Source organism: Onychostoma macrolepis, chromosome 24, assembly GCF_012432095.1.
Source record: "Onychostoma macrolepis isolate SWU-2019 chromosome 24, ASM1243209v1, whole genome shotgun sequence".
In the NCBI taxonomy this organism is placed as follows: domain Eukaryota; kingdom Metazoa; phylum Chordata; class Actinopteri; order Cypriniformes; family Cyprinidae; genus Onychostoma; species Onychostoma macrolepis.
The window spans coordinates 16,974,589-17,000,083 of record NC_081178.1 but is presented as its reverse complement, the minus strand read 5'-3'; the positions used below and the strand labels follow the sequence as shown (position 1 = coordinate 17,000,083).

The 25,495-nt window shown below is 36.0% G+C and overlaps 1 protein-coding gene across 1 annotated transcript in view; it reads right to left on the bottom strand.

Moving 5' to 3' along the window:
• Positions 1-10,158: 10,158 nt before the first annotated feature.
• The window catches only part of pou6f2 (POU class 6 homeobox 2), a 93,809-nt gene continuing 78,472 nt past the window's right edge, over positions 10,159-25,495 (bottom strand). The window contains exons 8-11 of the mRNA XM_058765718.1: positions 22,693-22,902; positions 20,592-20,748; positions 18,645-18,813; positions 10,159-11,487 (exon numbers count right to left, since the gene is read on the bottom strand). Of these exons, the coding sequence (XP_058621701.1) occupies positions 10,983-11,487; positions 18,645-18,813; positions 20,592-20,748; positions 22,693-22,902 (1,041 nt within the window). The 3' untranslated portion in view covers positions 10,159-10,982. The remainder of the gene's footprint in view (positions 11,488-18,644; positions 18,814-20,591; positions 20,749-22,692; positions 22,903-25,495) is intronic.

Genomic DNA, 25,495 nt, shown 5'->3' with positions numbered 1-25,495 from the left:
ATCTTCAGGTATGCAACTTTTAAAATGAGCTCTACGTGAGTCATTTGTCATCCTCAAAGGTGCCTTGCACGACGGTGAATAGTGCTTGATCCTGGTTATAAATTATGTCTCATAATGGGCCCAATTTTTACAAGCTCGTGTGATGGTTCAGTCAGTGAAGTGGCACAGCAGGTGAGAGTTTTATGAGAAGAGAATCATCCTCTATTTGCCCAGTGGGTAGAAATGTATCCATTTAAGGTTCTTTTCCTCACCGTTAGCACTTTGTTCAGTGCTGATATCAGTGTGGAAAATCCAAATTCATCACAGGTGCTGGGAACCCTCAGGAATCCATGGTGAAATTTAATTGAAAAACCACCATACAGTGATTTTACTGCTCAGACTCAATAGAAAAGTTAAACAGCTAAGCAAGTTTTGGCTTTCAGTAGACTTTCACAACTGAAAACGTACTTACATTCCAGAAAAAAAAAAAAATCTAAGGTGAAATAATTTTGAAATTAGTATATTTCAGGTTTATTTGAATGCATTTACCGTATGTAAGCATATTAAAGATTTATAACTGTACAAATAATTTCTAAACGAGTAAATAAATAAATGAATACACATTTTGAAAATTATATTTTTCTATTTCAGAACTGTACAAATGTACAAATATCTTCTAAATGAATAAATAAATATGAATTTAACAGTAGCTAAGAGTAGACTTTCAGAACTGAATGTGTACTCATATACTTGTAAGCATCTAAGGTGAAATAATTATGAAATTAGCATGTAGGTTGATTTGAATGCATTTATTTACGTACAGTAATTAAGAATGTAAAACAAACGCTTTAAAACACTTATAAATGTACAAATAATTTATAAATGATTAAATAAAATATGCATTGAACACAGTAGACTTTCAGAACTGAAAGTGTATACTCACTCTTGTCAAATGTAAGTTGTAATTATTAAGCTACAGCATTTAGTTACAGTAGTACAGAAATGAAAATATGAAACATTTGTAAATAATGTAAATAAAAAAAACAATTCAATTTAATTTGAGCTTGCTTTCAGGACAAAAAAACATTCAATCAACTAATTTTCTATTGATTTCTTTCATTTGAAATCTAGTTCCAGCACTTTATACTGCTTTTAAAGCATGTTATCTTAGCGAGCAGCGTCTTGTTTTTTTTCGTTTCTTGTACTCAGGTGCAGGAGACATACGCTACAAGTGATGACAAACACATTACTCTCATCAATATTGCATTTTCCCTTTCTTTCTTCCGCACCACAGAGACAAAGAAAAGAGGTCCCTGCTTTATTTTAAGATGGGCTATTCTTCATCTGGCGCTTTGTGGGAACACACAGGAGAGACGCAGTCAGTGGACAAATGCATTTCACCTTGCACAGAGTGCATTTGCAGGAGCCGGACAACAATGGCCCAGAGAATACTCCGGAGGGCCGCGGCGAAGGCCTGAAAATGGATTCCGAGGGGCCTGCGGATCCGAGGCTTTTTGCCGCCACACCTTCCTCCAGTGCTGCGCTTTCCCCCTCACACGCTCTCCCTTCCTCTCTCGCTCTCCAGGAGAGCAAAACAAGCAGCCGGGGCAATCACCTGACACATTTCCATCCAATTTCCACTGCCGAATGTGTTCATTTTCGGCCCTAATGGCATGTCATTTCAGCGGAGCCTTTGGTCAAGAATTAATCCTGGAATCAAAACAGATTTTCCGGGGAGCAATCTTCCATCAAGTATTGATTTTTTTACACTCACAGAGCCTGTACTCCCTAATTTAACCTGACAGCACACTGCACAATGGACTAGAGAGCACCTTGGCGACTCGCAGAGGGAACTCTCTTGCGTTTTCTCTTTCTCTCTTGCTCCCACTTTTCACCCTCTCACTCCCCCCCCCCCCTCCACACCTCCTTTAGAGCAGCTTTTCAAAAAGTCAGGGAGAAAAGGAGATTTTTGAGGAGAGAGGTTTAAAAACAAAGGACTTTGCGATAGCCACGTAGAAGGATGATGGGAGATACAGTCACTGTTTTACCTCTAATTATGCTTTCAAGTGCATCACGTCCGAGGCGTGTAGGGCCGAGAAGGGCCCTATAGGAAAAGAAAAAGAGGGAAATTAAAAGAAAGAAGAAAAGGGGGAAAGAGAGAGGAGTGTTTTCCAGGGGCTATCAGGTATCATTATGGGCCTGTTGACATCCAGGACTCTTTGTGCAATGCACCTCTAAGATTTTCTCCTCCTCCTGCAGCCATTTTCTTTCCCTGAGTGGGTGAAAAGGGTTTCATCAGGGCCTGGAGAGGAGGAGAGGGGGGACAGGAGAGTCTGAATGTTCAGGGTGCAGCTGACCACTAATGAGTGGACCCTCCTGAAAGGGCTTCCAAAAGCCTCTACCCTCAACCTGTCTCCTGGCAGAGGGTTTCCAGCTCATTTTGGAATTTCTGGGTTTCCAGCTTTTATTGTCTCTCGTACAACAGAAAAAGATGAGTTGCCATTGAAAAGTCTTAAACATTTTGAAAACTAAGAGATGCATGAGAAATTTACTTAAAGTAGTATTTAAATGAAACAGCTCATAAGTCTTAAGAGATCTGCGAGAGAGATAATATATCAACAACTGATTTTTTTTGACATATGTCAAAATATGGAAATAAAGATTGCTACTTCCATGACATTGTGACTTTAACTTTCATGAACCGAAGTAATGGAAATCGTGGTCTTTGTAGCTGTAGTTACACATGTAGGAACAAGCAGTGGTCAAGCAGTAACATTATCTTTGACCCTATGAAAAAGTCCTCTATATTAGTGATTCCTAGACCAGGATGTGCAAGAGGTAATCTATGAAGATTTAGATTAAGCTTATAAAACACTGTAAATAAAGGGACTGTATATCAGGACTCTTAAAAGGTTAAAATAATTGTTGCAAATTTCTTTACTTAGCGAGTTATTATTCATTCATTCATTCATCCATTCATTCATTTACTTATTTATTTTGTAGTGGACGATCATTTTAGGAAATCCAGTTTTTGACACTTACTGATTGGCCAGTGATGGAACAAAAGGGTAATTGGTTATTTATTAGGGCACATTTTTGTGAATTTTAGCAGCTGCATATAAATATTATATTATATTATATTATATTAGTGCTGACAAATGATTAATCGCGATTAATCGCATCCAAAATACAAGTTTTTGTTTACATAATATATTTATTATGTATATACAAATACACACACATACATGTATATATTTCAGAAAAATATGTTATGTTTATATATTAAATATATTTATTTATAGGCCTAATATAAATATAGACATGTAAATACATGTAAATATTTTGCATGGACCACAAAACCAGTCTTAAGTGTCAATTTTTCGAAATTGAGATTTATACATCATCTGAAAGCTGTATAAATAAGCTTTCCATTGACGTATGGTTTGTTAGGATCGGACAATATTTGGCCGAGATACTACTATTTGAAAATCTGGAATCTGAGGATGCAAAAAAATTTAAATATTGAGAAAATCACCTTTAAAATTGTCCAAATGAAGTTTTTAACAATGCATATATTACTAATCAAAAATTAAGTTTTGATATATTTACGGTAAGAAATTTACAAAATATCTTCATGGAACATGATCTTTACTTAATATCCTAATGATTTTTGGCATAAAAGAAAAATTTATCATTTTGACCCATACAATGTATTTTTGGCTATTGCTACAAATATACCCCAAGACTGGTTTTGTGGTCCAGGGTCACATATATTATGCAAACAAAAACTTTTATTTTGTATGTGATTAATCGTTTGACAGCACTATATTATATTATATATTTTGGTAGTAGTTATGCACTATTCTGCATTGCATCCCAGAGCCAGACGCTTGTTGTTAGTCTCACCTCAAAGTTCTACTTACTGAACGCTAAAACGCCGCTTTAGCTGCTAAAGATAAATGGAGCGGAGGGCAATTGGATCTGTTGTCCCAGTCACATCTCCATCAGCATCAGAGGCAGGGGCATTATTTACCCTGCTGATAATGGAGAGGAGAGATGGACAGAGGGAGAGGATTGGGACGGGAGCCCATCCACTGACACGTCAGACAGGCTGTGAGCATCGGTAATTGCCCCTCCGGAGGCAACAAGGTGTGCACAAACAGCAGAGATGCCTGAGTGGCTATATATTTGTGTATGCGCCTCGGAGTGTGCGAGGTAGACGCGTTCGAGGGATACGGCGACAGTTCATTTTCCTAGAACATCGTCCCGCCACACGTCCACTGCTGAGGAGATAAGCCAAGAGAGCACCTCGCCGCTGATGGAAAAACAAAAAGAACAATTTAAAAGCATCGGCATCACGCAAACACACGCACATTCACCCACAACCGAATATTCTCCCTCACTTTCCTTTTCAGAGTGTCTTGACTGATATTGAACAGTAATCCATTTGAGCTGCTGACATTTCATAATGTTTTCTCCTCTCTTGTCTTCCTTCTCTCTTTCTCTCTCAGGGCAATTTCTGACACTTGGAAGTTGAGCAGAAACGTGTTCCATTGAAGCAAGCAGTAAATATGAGAGGATTCTGCTTTTGAAAAGCAGCGTGAAGTCTAGCGTGAGGATAATTATTGCTTTCACTGGCCTGAACAAATCGATCGAGATACGCTGCATTATCGAGACTTCTGCTTTTAGGAGAAGTTTGTCCACAACCAGGACAACGCACTTCTGTTTTTCATAACGGATAAGAAAACATTAAGAAAGCAGAATGAAAGCAAGCATTGGTGCTTAAGTTCTTAGAAATTATACCTAGAAAATAAAACTCGCAGTCACAGCTTTGTTTCAGAAAATGTTTGGGAAAATACACTACACAGAAGTTGTTTGTAGGTATAGACATGATTTACTTCCATTCAACTAAGGTTTGTTTAGCGATGATGACTGGCTAACCTTATCTCAGTTATTAATATGATATAAACAAATAAAAGGATGAGAAGATCTGAATTAAGGCCTAATAATTCAATTTAATAACTTACTGTTATTTTATGTGACTAGAAACATGACATGCACTTTCACATGTTTCTGGGACAAAGTTTAGTGGTCGTTATAAAAAAAAAAAAAAATACATTTGACCACAAAATACTGCATTTGGCTTACAAGTTCATGTTGAGAAATAACTTCCAAGTGGCCAACAAGGGAAATGCATGCCAAGGTTCAACAAAAATCATCAATGTGTATTAAAATTCAGCAAACTTGAACCTAATGTGAAATCCGCAGGGGGGAAATTCAGCAAAAGTGAACATTTAATTCCCTCCGAGATGATGGCATGTCGCCAGCGGAATTTTGTCACTGGAAGGTAAATGTGACCGTATCAACCCGAAAACATAAGAAAACGTTAACTATGGTACAAGTTGGCGATTTTGTACAATTTGATTCATACAAAAACTCTCATTTTTAGGAAAAAAAACTAAGCATGAGGTTTCACCCCACACTGTAAAAAAAAGAAATAAGTTGAGCGAACTTAAAAAAAATGTTTTTACCAGCTTCAGCAGATTTTTGAGTTTGCTCAACTTATTTTTGTGGGAGATTCTCAAATTTGTGTTGTATAAACTTAAAACGACAAGTTGAGAAAACTCAAAAATCTGCTGAAGCTGGTTGCCTTCAAATTTTAAGTTGGCTCAACTTTTTTTTTTTTTTTTTTACAGTGCAACCATACCATTAAACCAACCCTCAGTTGGGCATAAGTGAACAAATTCACCACAAATTTATTGTAAAAATAATCATTCTAAAGTAGTTACGAATTACCAAAAGATTGTTGAAACATACCTTCGCATGTAGTTTTGATCAAATATACATATATATATATATATATTAAAGAAGGAAATGTTATTACAATTAATAAAAAAAAAAAAAAAAATTAAGACACTATTTTCTTGCTTACACTGAAATTTACAAAATGCATTTTGGATCATAGTGATCATAATTTTAATTAAAGCAAAAGGAGACAAACCAAATACTAAGAAATTCTAAAATGCATGTTTCTTTTACAATTTGTTATGCTGATATAGTGTTTGAAATTTAAAAATGACATTAAAAATGCTAAATATATGCAAATGGTTTTAGACTTTTGGACTCCACTGTACTAGAAGCAACTAGAAAACTGGCTTATTTGGCAGAAGGAAAAAAAATCCCCTGTAATTGCTTCAAAAATGGAGCTGTTGTACTCTCTCCGTTTCTTCCTACTTGGCAAAGTTTTTGAAAAGCTTCAGCCCGAACACCGAAGACAATGGTTGCAAAAATAGCACATCTCTGCACGTTCATTACAGAGCTAATGGAAAATATGATGAAATGGAAGACTAAACAAAAGAATATCAAATAGCACAACTTTTAGCCTACAACTGAAAAATACATCTTCTACTTTTGAAACAAAGAGCAGGATGGGAAGAAAGGACAGCACAAACATCTTCAACATCAGTTCTCAGCCTAATGTTAATAATTTATGTTGTGTGTGCTTCTTTATGATTAATATTTATTTATTTACCGCTCTTCAATTTGCCAGCCAGTCATGCTTTCAAAGGCTTCATGGACAAGAGAAGCCGTCACAAACTTCAGAGTTTACTTTCAAAAGCCTTTCAGCAGAGAATGTGCTTTCTCTCTTAGAGACGGCTCATTATTGTTATCTGTTGCCGCAAAGAAATGAAATATTGATGCAAAATAACCCTGGCATAGATTCTTCTCTATTGACCCTATGGAAATCTAAATGAATGGCTGCTGACCCTGGAAGCCCGTGGGCTGTCGGTTTGCTTTAAGGTGTGAATTCAGCATTGAAATCCTGTTCAGCTATAAGGAGAAAAGCATTTCTGTGTGACTCTTCACTTTATATCAGCGATTACATGGAAGGACAGCACATTACAGAGGACAGAATGAAAGACGGCGATTGTTCAGAGGAAGAGATGAATTACTGGGAGATAAAGTGGGTTTAACTTGGTTAAAATAGCTGGACAACATTTCTTTTAAAGTCTAAATGGGATTGTTTTGTAGAATGAATGTTCGCTCTTTTGAATCCACCACTCTGCTATGTGACAACAGTTTCTGAGGCATCATTTGAACTATGTGCAAGTCATTTAAAGTTTTACCATCACCACTTAGCTATTATTCACCATCATCATATAGCTTTTAAGTCTTTGTTGTTTTATAACGTTTCTAGCCTTTGTTGTTTTACCGTTGAAGTTGAAAAACCTGCACTAGAGCTGTGCATGACTTTAGTGGCGCAGGGGTGAAGATCTCTTATAATGATTCTAGTCGATAAAGATCAGCCAGGATGAACTTGAATGCTGATTTTTAGTAATGAAAGAACTGAGAGATTGTGTGTGAGAGAGAAGTGTCCATTGAATTTCAATAATTCAGATGACCTGCGTCCTCAGCTGACAATTAGTCCTCGTAATCCTCATAATGCATTCAAAATATATTAATATATAACCATATTGTATGTGATCAGCAACTTAATGAGGGAATGAGTAAAAACTTTTAGTTAGTTATCATGTTATTACCATGTTATTACTGCATTTACATTTTTGATTAATTAAAAAATTGAGCAAGTCTTTGAAATTTAAAATTACACATTAACAGCATAAAAAAACTTATGATGCTAAATAAATAAACACATTTTTTAATATTGTCCTGATTTTAATATTGCTAATGTCCTGATAAATTAACAATAAGTTTATTTTTAAGGCATTTGCATATTATGCTATTTGATGTATTGTAGTTTTGTCTATTGCTTACTCAAATTACAGATTCATTTTAGCATTAATACTGTTGCCACAGAAATACAGAATTGTGAACAGATCCAAATATAACATCACAGGTTGTCTTTGTATTTATAGAAGGTGTGAATGCAGCATAATAGTAGTATGCACTTTATTGGTATAATTTTTTATCTTCCTTTATATCTTTAAATATGGTATACTTTTATCTGGATATTATACCTGGATTTTAATTTTTTTTTTTTTTATTAAAATGCTGTGTAAAATATTCTTTAGTAAGAAATGCAGCCAGTGTGTTTCATGTCAAACAATTGTTTATTATTAATTATTATGGTACAAATTAATGTGACAGACTTGAAGCTGTTAAGAAATACACAAAGTGCAGCTTAACTGACCGAACAGATATTGCTCTATATAATACATACAGTTTTCAGTCTATAAAATTTAAAGCATCCTTAGCAGGTTAAACAGCTTTGGTTTCGAGGTCTTGAGAGTAATAACAACATTTCAAACTCGACTGTGTGTGTGTGTGTGTGTGTGTGTTTATGCGTGTATGTATACTAGTGTGTGTTCTTCAATAAATCTCCAAAGGTTTTCCATCATCTTTCAAAAACAATTGAGTTGAACCGCAAAGTTTTCTTTGTTCCCCATTTATACGGGGCAATTCCAGGCAATTAAACTCAAAAATGTATCTTACATAGTGAAAGGAGATAAACAAACAACAAACAATAAAACAGAAGAAAGTCATGTAACAATGTCTGTTCTATACACGTGACCCTGGAAAGCACATCGCAAAGAAAAGCAGGTGAGAATCAATCTAAGATGGTCATAAAAACTACTTACAAACATATACACAAGTCCTTTGTGTTTTGCTGTGAACCTTTGCAGAAAGGTACCATGTTATGACATTGCTCACTACTTAGCAGGACAGTGCTGAGGTAATTTTAATGATATACTCCATTTAATCAGTTTTCTTCAATCAGTTACATATTTCAAGATTGTCAGCGACATTTAGCCATTTCTCTGTACAGTGTGCATATAACTATTGAGCTTTGGTCCAGCATTGAAAAGATGAGCAAAGGCAGAACTTCGATTCTCGTCTCTTGGTTTTAATTTTTGGTTACAGCTTTATTCCATAAGCCTGTATACCTTAAGACGTCCTGTCTTTGCATCCACACACAAATGTCATGCTTCTGAATTCATGAAAATGAACAGGCTGGGGGAATGTCATCTTATACCATATGAGTTGAGTCAATGCAATCAGACAGCTCTTTTAATGCGAGTCAAGATATCGGTTACGTAGCTGTCAGAAGCCAGATAATCTTTCTGTAACTATAATAATAGCAAATGCCCATTGTGATGAATTACATTTGCATAAATACCTCAAAAGATTTTCTTTGTTCTTGCCATTTCTGTTCATTGCTGATGGACAGATACACACTGAATTAAATATCGAAATCATGACGCAAACCAGTAAAATTATAGGATTGTTATCAACATGATCGTCACTGCTTTAGGAAATACAGAGTAGTTTTCAGCAAATTGCATGTTGAAAAGTATTTAAATGCCGTACCGCTAATTCCATAACATTTTGCATCTTTAATGTTGCAGGAAAAGACTTAATTTATTTGTAAACTGACTATTTTTACTCTCTTTGTCGTTTTTAAGTATGAAGTGAATATTCCAACCCGATCTCATGGCCATTCATACGTATTTTACAAGGTGGCTAATTCGTATGAATTTGTACGAATGACCTACCCCTAAACCTACCCGTCACTGGGGTTTAGACAAATCGTACAAAATCGTGTGAGCGAGGTCGTACAAAATCGTACGAATTAGCCACCTCGTAAAATGCGTACAAATTGGTCGCGATATAGCGTTGAATAAACAGCAAAATACTTTTAACATTTGCTGTCATTGAACTGTTAGGCTATTTTAACATCAGCGTTAAATCGATCACCTTTCTTTCTAGACACCAGTCGATCACTACTTTTATTTTCATTTGGAATGCTTGTTATACAGTATAAGAACTATACAATAAAAAGGATAAGAAAAAAAGAGACTAAAAAACAATTCATAAAATTACTCTAAATCTAACTGTAAGATGGGCTGAAGGTCTGTAGGATTTTATATATTAAGGTGTATATTCAGTCAAATGTTTCGATTTAATCAAATATGTCCAAAATGAGTATTTCCAGTCGTTTCCGTCTGAGAAAGTCTGACTGACACAATTAAGTTTTTGCACCAAAAAAACCATAAGCACCAAAAATGAAAAAGACACATAGACAAAAGATAACTTGAATAACCCCAGTGAAATCTTTAAAAGTAATTCATCTCATTTACTTGAAATCTTTATATGTATATATATATGTATATATTTTTTGTCGAGCATGACAAGTAAAATAAAACAGTAACCCTTTGCTTTTAAAAATAAAATCATCCGATCACATGAAAAGGATAAAATGGTTCAGGCCAAGGTATGAGATACAATGTCCTTGTTCTTTGGCTAGGAGGCTTTGGCAACACCATTAAATAGCTTTAATCACAGCTGCAACAAATGTGGATATCTGTGGCATGTTCACTGAGAATCTCTTTGTAAAATATTCCTCCCAAGTGCACTCTTTCATGACGGATGCCTTAATGTTTATGAAAAGATGACACATTTGATGATGGCCTTACAGACAGAAGAAATGTGACAATTTTGAAATAAACTTCTCAAAGAATTTTTTTTGTTGTTGTTCGTTTTTTTTTTGTTTTTGTTTTTTAACTTGTGATTTCAGTTTGGTGACAATTTACCAGAAATATTTACATAAAAACCCAAGTGATAAAATAAGACAAGATCAAATGTCACACCCATCTACCCCATCACATGAATCTTTTTCTTTTTTTCTTTTTTTCCCCAGTAAAAATGTAAAAATGTAAAACACATTTACAATTAAAAAACCTCAGGTATCAGATGCAACAAACTTTGGTAAGTAGTTTCTTCACCATCCTTGATTTAAACAAGATCCTTGTTCTTAATTCCTCACAATGAATCAGTACTATAATTCTCATACAACTCTCTTTTTTTCTGAACTTTTTTGGTTTTTGCTTTTGTGATGATAACACTGACAATATTTCTTTTTGCCTTTGTTGACAGTTCATCCAGTCGATGGTGCATCGGATAGCAATCGTCCAGGTCTTTAAGTCCACAATATCAGAAGTTTCGCCATCGGTGTGTGTTCGCCTTATGGCGCTCGTATCAAGCTAAGGGTGTTCCTCCATATTATCAACCAGAGGGTCCATCGGTGCGACCGGCCCGAGCTCGGGCTGTTTAAGCCTCTTTATAGTGTTTTTCAACGCTTGCCTCTTATTGCAGAACCAAACGCGCACCACCTCGCGATCATAGTTCAGTTTCTCCGCGATTTCCGTCATCTCTTGACCAGAGGGGTGGGTATTCTTCTCGAAGTGGCTGTTGAGGATTTCCAGGGCCTGCGGCGTGAAAGAGGTCCGGCGTTTGCGCTTTTTGGAGGGCTCGCTGCCGATAAACTCGGTCAGGTTCTGCATACCAGAGCGATGGCGGGCTTCCGCCTCGGCCATCCAGCGCTCCAGCACGGGCTTAATCTTCTGGGCGCTTTTTGGGGTGATGTCCAACTTCTCGAACCTGGCAGGATATAAAAGGCCAGGGTTCAGTTTGCCTGTCAGACTGCTAGCTATAGTGTTCTCTTGGGCTTCCTGTGGTAGGAAAAAGTGGCTTCTCAGGATGGTGTGTCTGGGGGAGAATTGAGAGAGAACAAGCTTACTCAAGTGCCCAGACCGGGTGAGGGGTTTCCTGTCTGACCCAGTTGCCCAGAAGAAGGGGTCTCTTGGTTCAGGCCGCCAATGGGACAGAGTGTTTTGTGGCTTCTACCGCATGGCTTCAGCTGTTGCGTGCTGGGAAATAATTTAATCTAAGCCCAAAGAGCTAGTTTGTACACTCCAGTACAGCATGTTCCTTCATGTGTTGCTTTGATTGACCCTCTGTACCCATGATGCATTGAACCAAGAGGACTCTTCCATGGGCCGGTTCAAAAACAAACAAGCACCTGACTGATATCATAAAGAATGAATTCATTTATTGGCCTTGCATTTGTCTTGTCTAGCTCTTCTGTACAATCAGATCCACAGATGGAATCACATACGATTAGGCTCTTCTGCGAGAGATTTTAATACACATTGTCAAATAAATAACACAAGCATGCAATAAAACATTAAAAGCATTATTAATTCACAAATGGCTTAAATTATTCACTCAAACGCACACACATTTTAATACACTTCTCCAACTTTTCCATCTTCCTCAAGCCACCCTGATGTTCATTTAATGTTTAATGCTAATACATTTTCACCTTCATTTTTGAATATGTCTGCAGGTTTATGCGGTCTCCAGGGAGGTAAATCAGTCTAATATTTAGGTCTTACTTTGCTAATGCTGTAGAAACTTTGCTTTCTGTTCAAAAACAATAGTGGAAAATTTGTCACGGTAACTAGTTTTACATTGACATTTTCCTGGTAACAGTTTAGTACACTATGTAACTTTTTATTTGGGTTTTCACTGAATTATGGGAATTGTTTTGAATTGTGAGTGGACAAGATTTTGTCTTAAAAAGGTCATTTAAAAAGCAAAGAACAAAATAACCTAAGTCTGAAATCGAAATTTTCAGAAGGGAAGTAAATATATACACAAACATAACCGATAATATGCATTACATAAAATATATAAAATAATTGTGTATTTATAAAATTAATAACGATTCATATTATATTAATTTTATTTATATTATAATTAAGCATTGTATCTATAATTATGAATTCTTTAATGAATATTATAGAAATGATTTTACATTTTATTTTATAGCTTATAATTACATAATTTTATATTATATTAACAAACAAATATATATCTTTTTTTTTTAGCCTTTTTGCCAGATTTAACAGCTTGCACCAGTGCAAACCATCTTTTGGCGTTAAAATAGTACTGTCAGGATTTACTAAAGATGGGCAGTGAAGAATTAGCGCTATAAAGGAGTGGACACAGTTATTTTTGCGCCTGACCTTATTGAATATGCATTTGTAGGAGTTTCCCTTTCAGATGCAAAATTTATAGGAGGAGAGTATCAAAATTAATCATGCAACGCGTTTTACTAACGTTTGCGCTCGTCAAATTCCTTGTACTCACGTCATTATTTAACGCAAAAAAAAAAAAAAATTTAAAACTATTTTGCGCTTGAAATGGCTGCATTTGTTGTTGCTAGGAGGAGGCACCGCAGACAACAGAGAGCGTGTGGTAGAAGGGAGAGACTTTTTTCCACACATATTAAGTTATTTGAATTGCCAGAAGAACACATTATCTGAATCCGAACATATCCTTACACTAATTTGTGCTGGGCTTGGTAGATTGCGTTGGTCATTATGGAAATTAGATGTTGTGTCTGCTTTCTTTGATTTGCGCGTTGTCAGTAAATCACCCGCAGAAATTTCCACGCCCATCGGTGCTGTTTTGGAATTCCACTCTCGCGCTAATTTGCCCTGTTTAGAAAAACTGGCCCTAGGTATTTAACATATTGTTGAGTCATGCACTGTAAAAAAAGTTGAGCCAACTTAAGGCAACCAGCTTCAGCAGAGTTTTGAATTATCTCAACTTGTCGTTTTAAGTTTATACAACAAAATTTTTAAGAATCTCCCACAAAAATCTGCTGAAGCTGGTTGCCTTAAAATTTTAAGTTGGCTCAACTTTTTTTTTTTTTTTTACAGTGTGGTTAAAAAAAAAAATTGTGGTCAGTCTCTACTCGATGTCAGTGTAAACTCTTAATCAAAACCCCTTGAGAAGCACCGATCTGATTTAAAGCCTGTATAACCAGCCACAGAGTGTATAGTTACAGAAGATCCATAAAAAGAGCTTTTGTCTCCAATGACTCCACTGAATGGGGAGATTTCCAAAATGTGTCTGTACAGACTTTAATGGAGAGATGTTTCAGTGAGTTTCCTGACCTGCGCTCCTATCCAAGACATGGACATCTGTCAGGCAGACGGAGAAAAGCCCAGCTGAGAGAGGGGAGAGAGGTGAACTATTGCTCTCTGAAACAACACATAGTCTCTCTTGGTCCTGAACTCCTGGACAGGCTCCTGTGAGGAGGCCTTTGATGGAATCTTAACTGGCATTTGAAAAGACGCCTGAAGCGGGGGCAAAGGCCCTCACTCTCTCAGGTCCTCAAACGCAAAGACATTTTTTCAGCACGGAGATGAGTGACAGCACCCTGTTAAATCCAACCGAGCAGGAAACAATACCGGAGTCCAGGCATATGCCAACTTATTTATTAAGTCATGTTTTATTCAATTTCCTAATTTTAGATCCTGTTCACTGCAATAAAACCAGAAATAAGTGAAATTTTTCAGCTTCTGGTTGGAGAGAGAGAGCAGGACATATAATGATGCTAATGCAGGTGGAACAGGAAACAGAATCAACAAAAAATCAAATCCTTATCATCGTCATATAAAACTGGGTTGGGTTATAGCAGTAACAATATTATTATTCTTTTATTTTATTGTTATTATTTGTATATATATTTATTTATTTTCAGGAAAGGAGGGAAGAACAGGGATAATTGTTATTGTTCAATAATTGGTCAATAAATGCGACATTGGTATAAACTTTTAAAAAGTCTCTCATACGCATCAAAGATGAATTTATTTGATCAAAAATACAGTGTATTGTGAAATATTATTAACAATTTAAAGGAACTGTTTTCTATTTGCATATATTTTAAAATGTAATTTATTCCTGTAATGGAAAAGTTGAATTTTCATTACTCCAGTCATTAGTGTGATCCTTCAGAAATCATTATGTTAAATGATTAATGTTTAAAACAATTGTGCTGCTTAATATGTTTATTTGAAATAGAAATATTTTGTAACAAAATTATTATGTCTTTACTGATAAATTTGAACTAATTTAATGCATTCTTAAATTCATATATATATATATATATATATATATATATATATACTGTATATATATGTGTGTGTGTGTGTGTGTGTGTTAAACTATATAGATAATAAGATACACACAGACACACATATAGGCCTAATGTGTGTGTGTGTGTGTGTGTGTGTTAAACTATATAGATAATAAGATACACACACACACACACACACATATAGGCCTATATGTGTGTGTGTGTGTGTGTGTGTGTGTGTGTGTTAAACTATATAGATAATAAGATACACACACACACACACAGACACATATAGGCCTATATGTGTGTGTGTGTGTGTGTGTTAAACTATATAGATAATAAGATACACACACACACACACAGACACACATATAGGCCTATATGTGTGTGTGTGTGTGTGTGTGTGTGTTAAACTATATAGATAAGATACACACACACACACATATAGGCCTATATGTGTGTGTGTGTGTGTGTGTGTGTGTGTGTGTGTGTATCTTATTATCTACATATATATTTTCCAACTCAAATCATCAATTTAAGTAATGAAGTTAATAACATCTGCCAAGGATGTTATTTGTCTCAAACATGTCAAAGATGTTTGAGACATAATTACATAAAGGTTTGATCTGAACATTTACTAAATATATATGATACAATTCTCTCTGCTCTTGCCATTCAAAAGATGTCCAGTAAGAACAGATAAATGTTTTTTGGTTTTTTTTGGTGAATAAAGAGGGCAGCCTTGAGATGAAGCTAGCAAACTGCAGCAGGAAAAGTAGGTGTGATTAAATATATATACAGTCATGTTAAGCAGCTCTTCTGCCCAATTTGTCGTGCAAATTATAGATGGCAGCTTTGCAGCCTGAGACATGAATCATTGATGTGAATCCAGTGTTTTGGTGTGGATTAATGTTGTAAATCCACATGGCTTAAAAGTGGAAAAGCGATTCCCATCTCGCAATTATGTGATGATATGAAATCTTATGAGCATCCGTGTGCAACGGTGCATGCAAAAGAGGGCTTGTGCCAAGAACGGCTGTGAACCATTCCGTGTGGAAATGAGGAAAATTTAATTTGACGCACTGAGTATGGCGTATTTAACAGATTTAAACAAACGATTATAATAATAATAAGATTTGAATGTTTATCTACAGTATTTACTATATTCTTATTCTCAATAAATTGAGTATGTCAAATGTGTATTTTCTGATTTCATTGCAGTGATGTCAAATGCTTCACATCAGTCATAAGGCATCTGGATTCTCGGGGCTTTAATAATGACCCCTGTCTCTGATCAGTTTGACGGTGCACCTTTGTGATTGTTCAGACGAACCAATAAAGCTTTTTTTCCGCTGTGAACTATGAGATCGGACAAGATAGAGACATCTGTCAGGCCGAGTTTGACTGAGCAAAGACTACAAGAGCCCCAAGAGCTCACACACTCACAAGCGAAAACGCGTTCACCTCTTTCCCCTCTTGTCTCTGCTGATGTTAACTAAACCAAAGCATGTGAAGTCTGCCTTTAAAGCCAAAAACACTCTGCACACTGTCATGTCCAATGTCATACAAATGAACAAATAATGAAAAAAAATCCCCCCTTCCCTTCTGACGAGATGAAAGGACGCCTATAGAGAAAAACATCACATCACCTGTTTATTTTGGAAACTAATGGCTTTTAATGTATGCTATAAATATCTAAATAATGCATGCGGCTAAATATTTTATGCAGGATTTTTAAGACTTTCTGCACTAGTTTGAAGCTTCATAAGGAATTCCCTCACTCTCCCTCCACCGAGCAAATTTCAGGTTTTATCGGTCGTTCGTTGCTGATATGATGAAACTTTAAAAAGCGTGTGACGGCGGCATGTCAGATAAACACAAGCGTCTCATCAGACGAACCATAAGCCTTTTACAATCCCGTTGCATTAAAATGAGAAGGAAACAGGAAACTCTGAACTATAAACCTTAATGTGTCACAAAGAGATTTTGTGTGGCAAGTTCATTCAAGCAAGGTTTGAGTAATTTTATATCAAGTATAATTAATGCGCGTTGTGTTTTTATTATTTCGAGTATTGTTCATATTGCATATTTTGAACTTTCCTTGAATACGGTACACTTTGTATTACTTTTGTAGAGTATTACAGACACAAAACCCTTGTTTTTTGAACTTATATCCAATTAATTATACTAAAACATATATTCAATTCTTTACTAATTCTAAGTACAAATAATTTAACATTTACATATTATCAATTTATTTGACTCAAGATCCCCAAGAACAATAAGAAAAAAAACCCCACATAAAATCTTTATTATTATTATTATTATTTATGAGAAATTTGTTTCTTATTCCTATCCTTATTTATTTTCAGTGCAGAAACTTTACTGTAATCTGACATCACATTTGTCCTCTTTTAAGTGCAAAATTTCCCCTGATGTAAACAGGAACTACTATAGTCCCCTCAATGAAAAACAGAATTTGCACTATAATGATGATGTTAAATATTTGATTTACTAATGCTACAAAATGTCCCAGTTTATGTCCAAATCCGTTTTGCTGTTCCACTGTGGAAACCCACATTTATTAAAAGTCAAGCCCTGTCAAGTTCCTTTCAGCTAAATGTCATGTGAATACATGGCAATGGACCTTAGAAATTATTAAGTGGTTTAAGTGCTTCTTGTAATACCACAGCTGATGTATTTTACATTAGTAACTGAATCTTTTCATATAGACAGTACAAAGATGAGTGGAGACAGGCACAGACTGGACTAAAACAGATGTGTCTGACATAAATTGCACATCAGCTAACATCTCTGTTTAACGTCTTAATTATTTGTAGTTAAATATACAGCGGGTAAAATAGTATTGAACACGTCACCATTTTTCTCAGTAAATATATTTCTAAAGATGCTGTCGACATTTTCACCAGATGTCGGTAACAACCAATGTAATCCATACATACAAAGAAAACAAAACAAATAAGTTCAGAAATTAAAGTTGTGTGTAATAAAATGGAATGACATTGAACACATGAAGAAAGGCATGGAAAGCCAAGACACCAGCTGAAATCTATCAGTAATTAGAAAGCAATCCTGCTGCTTGTCCGTGGAAATTAATATTAGCTGGTTCAGTCCCAACACCTACAGTACCTGGATGATGAAGATGAAACAAGGGTGGACATTTCAGCAAGACGATGATCCCAAACACAGCTGAGGAAACTCTCGATTGGTTTCAGAAAAAGAAAATAAAGCTGCTAGAATGGCCCAGCCAATCACCTGACTTGAATCCAATAGAAAATAAGAAATAAAGATCAGATTTCATAGAAGAGGCCCACAGAACCTTCAAGATTTGAAGACTCGTAAAAACGTGCAAGAATGGACCAAAATCACACCTGAGCAATGCATGCACTGCCCATCTTGAAGCTGTCATTACCAACAAAGACTTTTGTATGATGTATTAAATAAATTTCAGTAGTTCAATACTTTTTCCTTGTGTCATTCCATTTAATTGCACATTGCTTAATTTCTTCATTTCTATTTGTTTTGTTTCCTTTGTATATATGGGTTACTTTGGTTGTTACCGACATCTGGTGAAAATTTCATATCAATAGCACCTTCAGAAATATATTTACTGAGAAAAATGGTGATGTGTTCGCTACTTATTTTACCCGCTGTAAATAGGGTACTACTTGTATATAAACCTGGGTGACACTAATGCGCAAAGTAGACTACTACCTATCTACCTATTTATAGATTATGATCACCTGATTATGATATTAAATAAGTTCAAAGTTAGTTTGCACAACAACAACAAAATTATTTTATAATTTTTTCATAGCTAATTGATTTTTTCCCCTTTTTTAAATCTAATCTAATCTAATCTAATGCACATTTTACATTTTATTTTTTTGTTATAGCTGTTAGACCTCCATACCTGCAGATGGCAGACTGGCTGTAGGCAGGGCCTTCAGTTGCACTGAGAGCCTGGCCCACCTGAGTTTGAGTCAGACCCAGAGACAGCCGCCGAATTTTAAACGCTTTGGCGAATTCTCGAATCTCCTCCAGGTTCACACCATCCACCTCACTGGGGGCAGTCTGAGGGTCTGTAAAACAGTAGAGAAAAGAATAAAGCTGCAACTCTCCATTCACAAATTCATTGAAACAATGCAATGTTACTCCAATTTTGCCTGCATTTTATATCGACATTGAAGACCTTCTAGATGCTTGAATAAAAGACAATTTCTATGAAATCATTTCAGTTTACTTTTTCAATATATTGCATTTATGCTTTTGTTTTGACTTATCTTCATCTTCTTGTTATTATCTTGCATGATCTAATACAACAGGAATATCTCGAGAGTCTTCAGAGAGTAAATGCATAACTGAATTTAAGTATAATATGACTTCAAAATAGCTTCCATTCATCTATTATTCCTGTGTTATTTTCCAACCATTGACGGATTCTTCTTAAGATATGGTTTCTGATTTCCAAGCTTTCATAATTTAAGTGTGAAAGCCAGTGACATTAAGATTAACACTACATTGAAATGTGTAGTGGAATTACACTTCTTAAATGAATCCTTGCGTGAATTGCATTCAAAAACGCCTTTCTGAAAGCAATGCATATTCATTTTATGCCTTATTATTGGTCATTTTGCTATAAAAGATTCAATTTCAATTTGATTAATTTAGCAGCTTTAGAAATGCACTTCAGGGTCTGTAGTTTCAAGACGGTATTTTAGGCTAATGAAACATGATTGGGTATTATACATCACTGCCAGGTGGTCTTACATCTTGCTTACATAAGAAAAGTTTGGCCGACTAAATAATTCATTGGCGTCATTATGAATGAATTATTAAAAGAATCCATCAGACATATTTAAAGTCAAAATCTATTGAACCAGCACCCTGTCACTCCTCATATGCAAATAAGATTTTGAAACCTGAACTTGCTCCTGTGCAATATGGAAAATACCAATGCAAGTTACATGTTAAATGCAGCAGTTTTGTATTTTGACCACATAATAATCATTTATGACAAACTGTCGGGGCACATTGCCTTTTGCCTTGTTATTGCGTTCATTGCTGAACTGTTACAATTAATTCCTTTTTTAATAATGCTCTTAGATTTAAGAATTTGACCCCAAAAGGACAACCATGACCCGATTTCATGTCTCAACCCAAAAGTGTTTGACTTGATACTGTTATTATGATTTACACCTCATCAAATAAAATACAAAAAAAGATCAGCAAAATTTGCACGGTCCTTGAAAATAAGCCTTTTTTTCCCATCTGAGCTGAACATGGTGGCTGTGGGGTCAGTCAGACTTTTTTCCCCCTCCGTTCAAAACATGTTCTGGGGAATTAACGTTAGCCAAGGACATCGCGACAAACACAATCTGGCATGGAGAGCTGCGCCACGGCGGTAAACTGATGAAATAAATAGAGAATGCTAAAGGTATTGTGTATGTTTTGAACAAAACAAAACTGAAAAAAAAATGAAAACACAACAGTCCATTGGTTATATCCACAGCAAGTTGATCAATGGCAACTTCCTGTTTATTGAATTTAAAACTCCATTGCAGATGGTTTTAGGTCAATTGGCTATGACAAATGAGAATTTATCTAAGTAAAACAGTTTTTAAAAGGGCCGCCGTGGCTCTGACAGGCTGGAGGGAGTGATTTATATGTGGTGCTTTTCGAGGCCAAAGCCGCTCTAAACACAACCTTCCATTCATTAGGTCTACGGTTTGGTCAGCTAGATGACAGAATCAACTAAAATCTGATAAAAACAGAATGAAAAGGCAGAATATTTTCGTTAACACTCATCTAAAAAACATATATCCACCAGCTAACATGTAGAGATATGGTACACACTCACTGCTGACTAGCTGCCCGACGCTAAGAGCTGAGGATGAGGATGATGATGTTGAGGAGGAGGAAGAGGCCTGGCGGAGGGGGCTCTGGCTGTGGGGCATACGGAGCAGACTCGGCTGAGACACAGGAGGAGCCTGTGAAGTCTGACCGGCCTGCGGCAGCTGTGGAAATACACACGTGAGCTGTTACACACACTTAAGTAGGTGAACAACAACATAGTGTAAATAGATTAAACTCTGACAAAAAAGTATGATAGTACTATGGTACTTTAATATATTAAATTATCATGGTAGATGCTCAAGGTAATAAAGTAATATTTAAGGTTCAAGCATAAGGTTAAACCCAATCAAAAGCATTTGTTGCTAAATGTTTATTACCATTCATTTTGACTAGGCCCTGTTTTTTTTTTTTTTTTTTTTAAAGAATTGAGGTTATGGTGAGCCACTTACAATGGAAGTGAACGGGGTCAATTTTAAGAGGATTTCAAAGCATAAATGTGAAACTTATAATTTTACAAAAGCACTCACATTAATTATTCTGTTAAAACTCAAGTATCATTTGAGTTGCAAACTTTTTGTCATAATTTTTTGGTTGTTTTTGGTATTGCAAATAAGCTGTAAAATTGGATATCATTTACACAGAAAAGGTCAATAAGTAATATTTTCACACTAAAACCATGTTACCACATTGTTTTCATCTTGTGACTATTCTATTATCTAAAATTTTTAATTTTTTTTGTTCTTCTCAGAATTTTTGGACATACTATACAGAATGCATCACAATTTTGCAAATGAAATTTCATCATGAAACTACAGAAAATAAAGAGGCTAATTGCTATTTCAAGAGAAAACAGATTTGGAGTCATGTGGTTGTTTACAAGGCAAAACTGTTGAATCTTTTATTAGAAATTCATAGCCTGTTTATTAGAGATGTGGACGGGTGGAGATTCTAGAGGTTGTATTCAATTTCCTATTGAACACGGCTGTCAGATACTTTAAAGTACACAAAAGGAACGACAGCGTTTGGCTATTCAGCACCGAAACCTTAACACAAAAAGGAAAACACGCATGTTTACTGAGCCCAGAAATCAAAATTATGTGGCTACAATATGAGTCATTATTATGGGCAATGTGGCATGACTGCGGCACCATACATTTTCATGTTTTATGCACCATCGAGTGCCTCTTGTAGATGGTGCATCTCCACTCTTCAAGAAAGCAAGCATCTCATCTGTCTAAAAGTGGGTTGGCTTCTCTCTGCTGTTCTCTTGCACTATTAATTCTCCTCTGTGTGTTTGTGCGTGAGTGTGTTTTTCTTTGGATGCTGAGAGATGTCAGTAGTGTTGCACACACTGTCAGAACTGTCGACAGGTCTGTGAGAATTACCGAGCTTCAGTGGATCTCTCTGCCGCCACTGTGTTTGACAGCCATAAATTATCGCTGCATGAAATGTTTGGGAGTCAATTGAAACGCAGACAAATCCATAAACATTATTACAAATGCATTACTGCGTTTACGTCCGTGATCAAAGGTTCCAGTAAATATGACATAGAGTTGCTCCAACAGAAATGAGGTTGACCTATAGATGCTTTTATAGTCGACCGCTGTAGATTATAGGGTGGGACAGGGGATAATATGCATGCCTGTATAGTCTGCTGTGTTTTGCACTGTTGTTTGGCTCTTTAAATGTGTTTTCTTTCTACCTTTTTGATTGTTATTTGATATCAGAGTTTGATCATTGTTATTGAGGATGATTCATATGAAAGTTTGATTATTGTTATGCATTATTATAGGTGCAAGGTTTTTAAATGCAGTGTTACTGCACAAGGGCTGTATGATTGGGTTCTCTTGGCATACAGTAGCTGGCTTACACATTTTTGGCTTTATGATATTACTAGGGGATTATTAAGATATATTATGCACATTTCACAAAATGTCAGCGCACCAGAGTCATATTCAGCACTTTAAATGTTTCTTATATTGAAAATGTATATTTAATATTATGTTTTCAGGTACTTGGTCTAATAAGCTTCATATAAAATGTAAATCCACACATCAACACATCAACACAACATAAAATCATTATTTTAAACAGTCACTGCATACCTGCTGTCCAGGTTTAATGGGTGACAGTGTGATTCCCTGGGTATTGATCACTGGCAGGATCTGGTTGCCAATCACAGTGGCAATAATCTGACCCTGTGCATTGGTCAGCAGCTGCGGTGTGATTGGCTGGACCTGCAGTGAGGGAGTGCCGCCCCCTGATTGGCTGGAAGGTCCTACAGAGTTTGGCATCAGAGGGATCGTACCAATGATCTATAAAGAAGGAAGGGAAAGAGAAATAAAATTCAGGTTGAATTATTCTCACAGTTACATAACCTATTAGTAAGTTTTTTTTTTAGTTTTTTTTTATGTTTTTGATAGTCTCTTATGCTCACCAAGGCTGTGATCAATTTGATTTATTTGATCAAAAATACAGTAAAAACAGTAGTATTGTGAAATTGTATTGCAATTTTAAATAAAATTTTAACATAATATGCAGACTTGGTGCTTAAGAAACATGCCTTTTTTTTTTTTTTTACATTTGCTTAATATTTCAATGTTTTAATATTTTTGTGAAAACTGTGATGATTTTTTTTCATTCTTTTTTTTTCAATCTTTTGAAGTCAAAAATCTTTTGTAACATTATAAATATCTTCACATTCAATCAATTACAGTATTTTCTTTCTCTTAAAAACCTTTTGAACGTTAGTTCATATATAATTAATACATTGCTAATTATATACACAACATATTACAAACACACACACACACGTTTCTGTGAATTGTGGGGACTTTCTATAGACTTCTATTACTTTCACACTGACCAAACGATATTTTCTATCCCCTAACCCTACCCCTTAAAGAAAACCTATTTGCATTGTTACACTTTCAGATAAACATAATTTAATATTTTTTTCCCTCATGGGGAAATCTCCTCATTCATGCATGTTGATTTATGTTTGTGCAAAAATACACATTATTCCTGGCTCTGTATGGTACAGTGTTATTCATTTGGACACGACAAAGATCACGATCACTCCTAATCTTTGTACCTGACAAACACAACAAAGACATCAAGCTAGAGCACTTCATAAACTCTGAGGACCTCATCAGTGTCAGAGCATCAAAGTCCTCAGATTTTACCGATTAGAGGGCTACTTAGTATGGGATGGAGAAAATAGACTGTATAACCTTTTTATTTTTGAGAGAGGCTTGAAAGACATACACACACTCATACATTACCACTTGCACTGAACCACAAACCCAGATGAACGTACACAGTGTACACACAGACACAAGTATGGGCACATGAAAGCCCCCCACACAAAATATGCTCTCTGCTCCTCTCTAAAGGTCAGGCTCTGAGTACCTTTATGTGTGCTGGTGCACACCACTGACTGTATTATCTATCATAAGACCAGAGGAAAAATCTGTGCATGTGTGTGTGGAAAATGCAGAGAAGGGCCGAGTTAATAACATAGCCTCTTAACCACTCATCCCCCAATAAAACACACACACACACACACACACTATTATAATTCTGGTCCTAGTATCCATAAGGGACGCCATCCTCCCACAGTCCTTTTCTCTGGTCTTCGTACCCCCCTTTCTCCAGTTGTCACAGATCAAAGGCCGTAACCCTTTGTTGCTGCAGTGTTTTACCTCTCAAGGCCACGGCTTCAATGAGCCATGTAGAACAACTGCGCTGGAGAAAAGGACCCAACGCCTCCTCCTGACACACAACAACGGTTTATGTCAGTGGAATTGCATGACTTAAGACCTCTTTCATCCAGAGCACCACAACTACACTCACAAGCAGCAGGCAATGCATTAATGAAGGCGATCAAAATGCTTGAGTCACCCAACAGTGCATAATAAAAAACATTTTCAATTTTTTTTTACTCATAATACATATATTAGTCATCATGACACCAAAATTGACACTAATTATACTACCTTTCAAAAGTTAACAAGGTTGCAGTTATTTGATCGAAATATGTAATTTACTCCTGTGATGGCAGAAGCTGAATTTTCTTCAGTGTTGCATGATTTCCTTTAGAAATCATTGTAATATGTGCATTTGCTGCTCAAGAAACTTTTCTTATTATGAAGGTTGAACATAGTTTTGCTGCTTAATATTCGTATTTGGGGAAACTCTTTTATAGAAAGTTCAAAAGAGTAGTGTTTATTGGAAATCTTTTGTAACAATGTAAAAGTCTTCACTGTCACTTTTGATCAATTTAATGCAACCTTGCTAAATAAAAGTGTTAATTTCTTTAAAAATAAATAAATACTGACCACAAACTTTTGAATGGTAGTGTATATGTTCGTGGTCTTCTCATGAAAGATTTACAGTATAAGCATATGTGCTTATAGACCCTATAAGGTTAAAGACCCTTAGCCAAGTGGTACGGACATGAGCTGTACCAATGTGCAGACACATTGAGCTGTGGAGCTCATGCTAGAGGTGCAAGTTCAAGTCTAGCACATGCTTTGTCAAGAAACAAAAGTTCAAAACCCCCCAAAAATAAAACCGAGAGGAACGGAAAACATTATAAAGCTCTTTCCCCCTTGTGTGTGTGTGTGTGTGTGTATATGTGTGTGCACATGTCTGATATACCACCTAGACTGAAAAAGCACCATTGATCTATTGCGTATAATTTACCCTCGCCTGCCAGCGGACCCCCAGCTGCGCTAACAAGCTCTGCATCTGTATAATCTCTGACCGTTCCTCTCCTCCGCCTGTTCCCTCCTCTCTTTGACATAATGACGATGGAGCGGTGGAAAAAAGGAGGGCTGACTATGTGTAATTCACCCTCACCACGGCTCATTTGGTTGCGTTGCTTCGCATTAAGCGACAGATAAT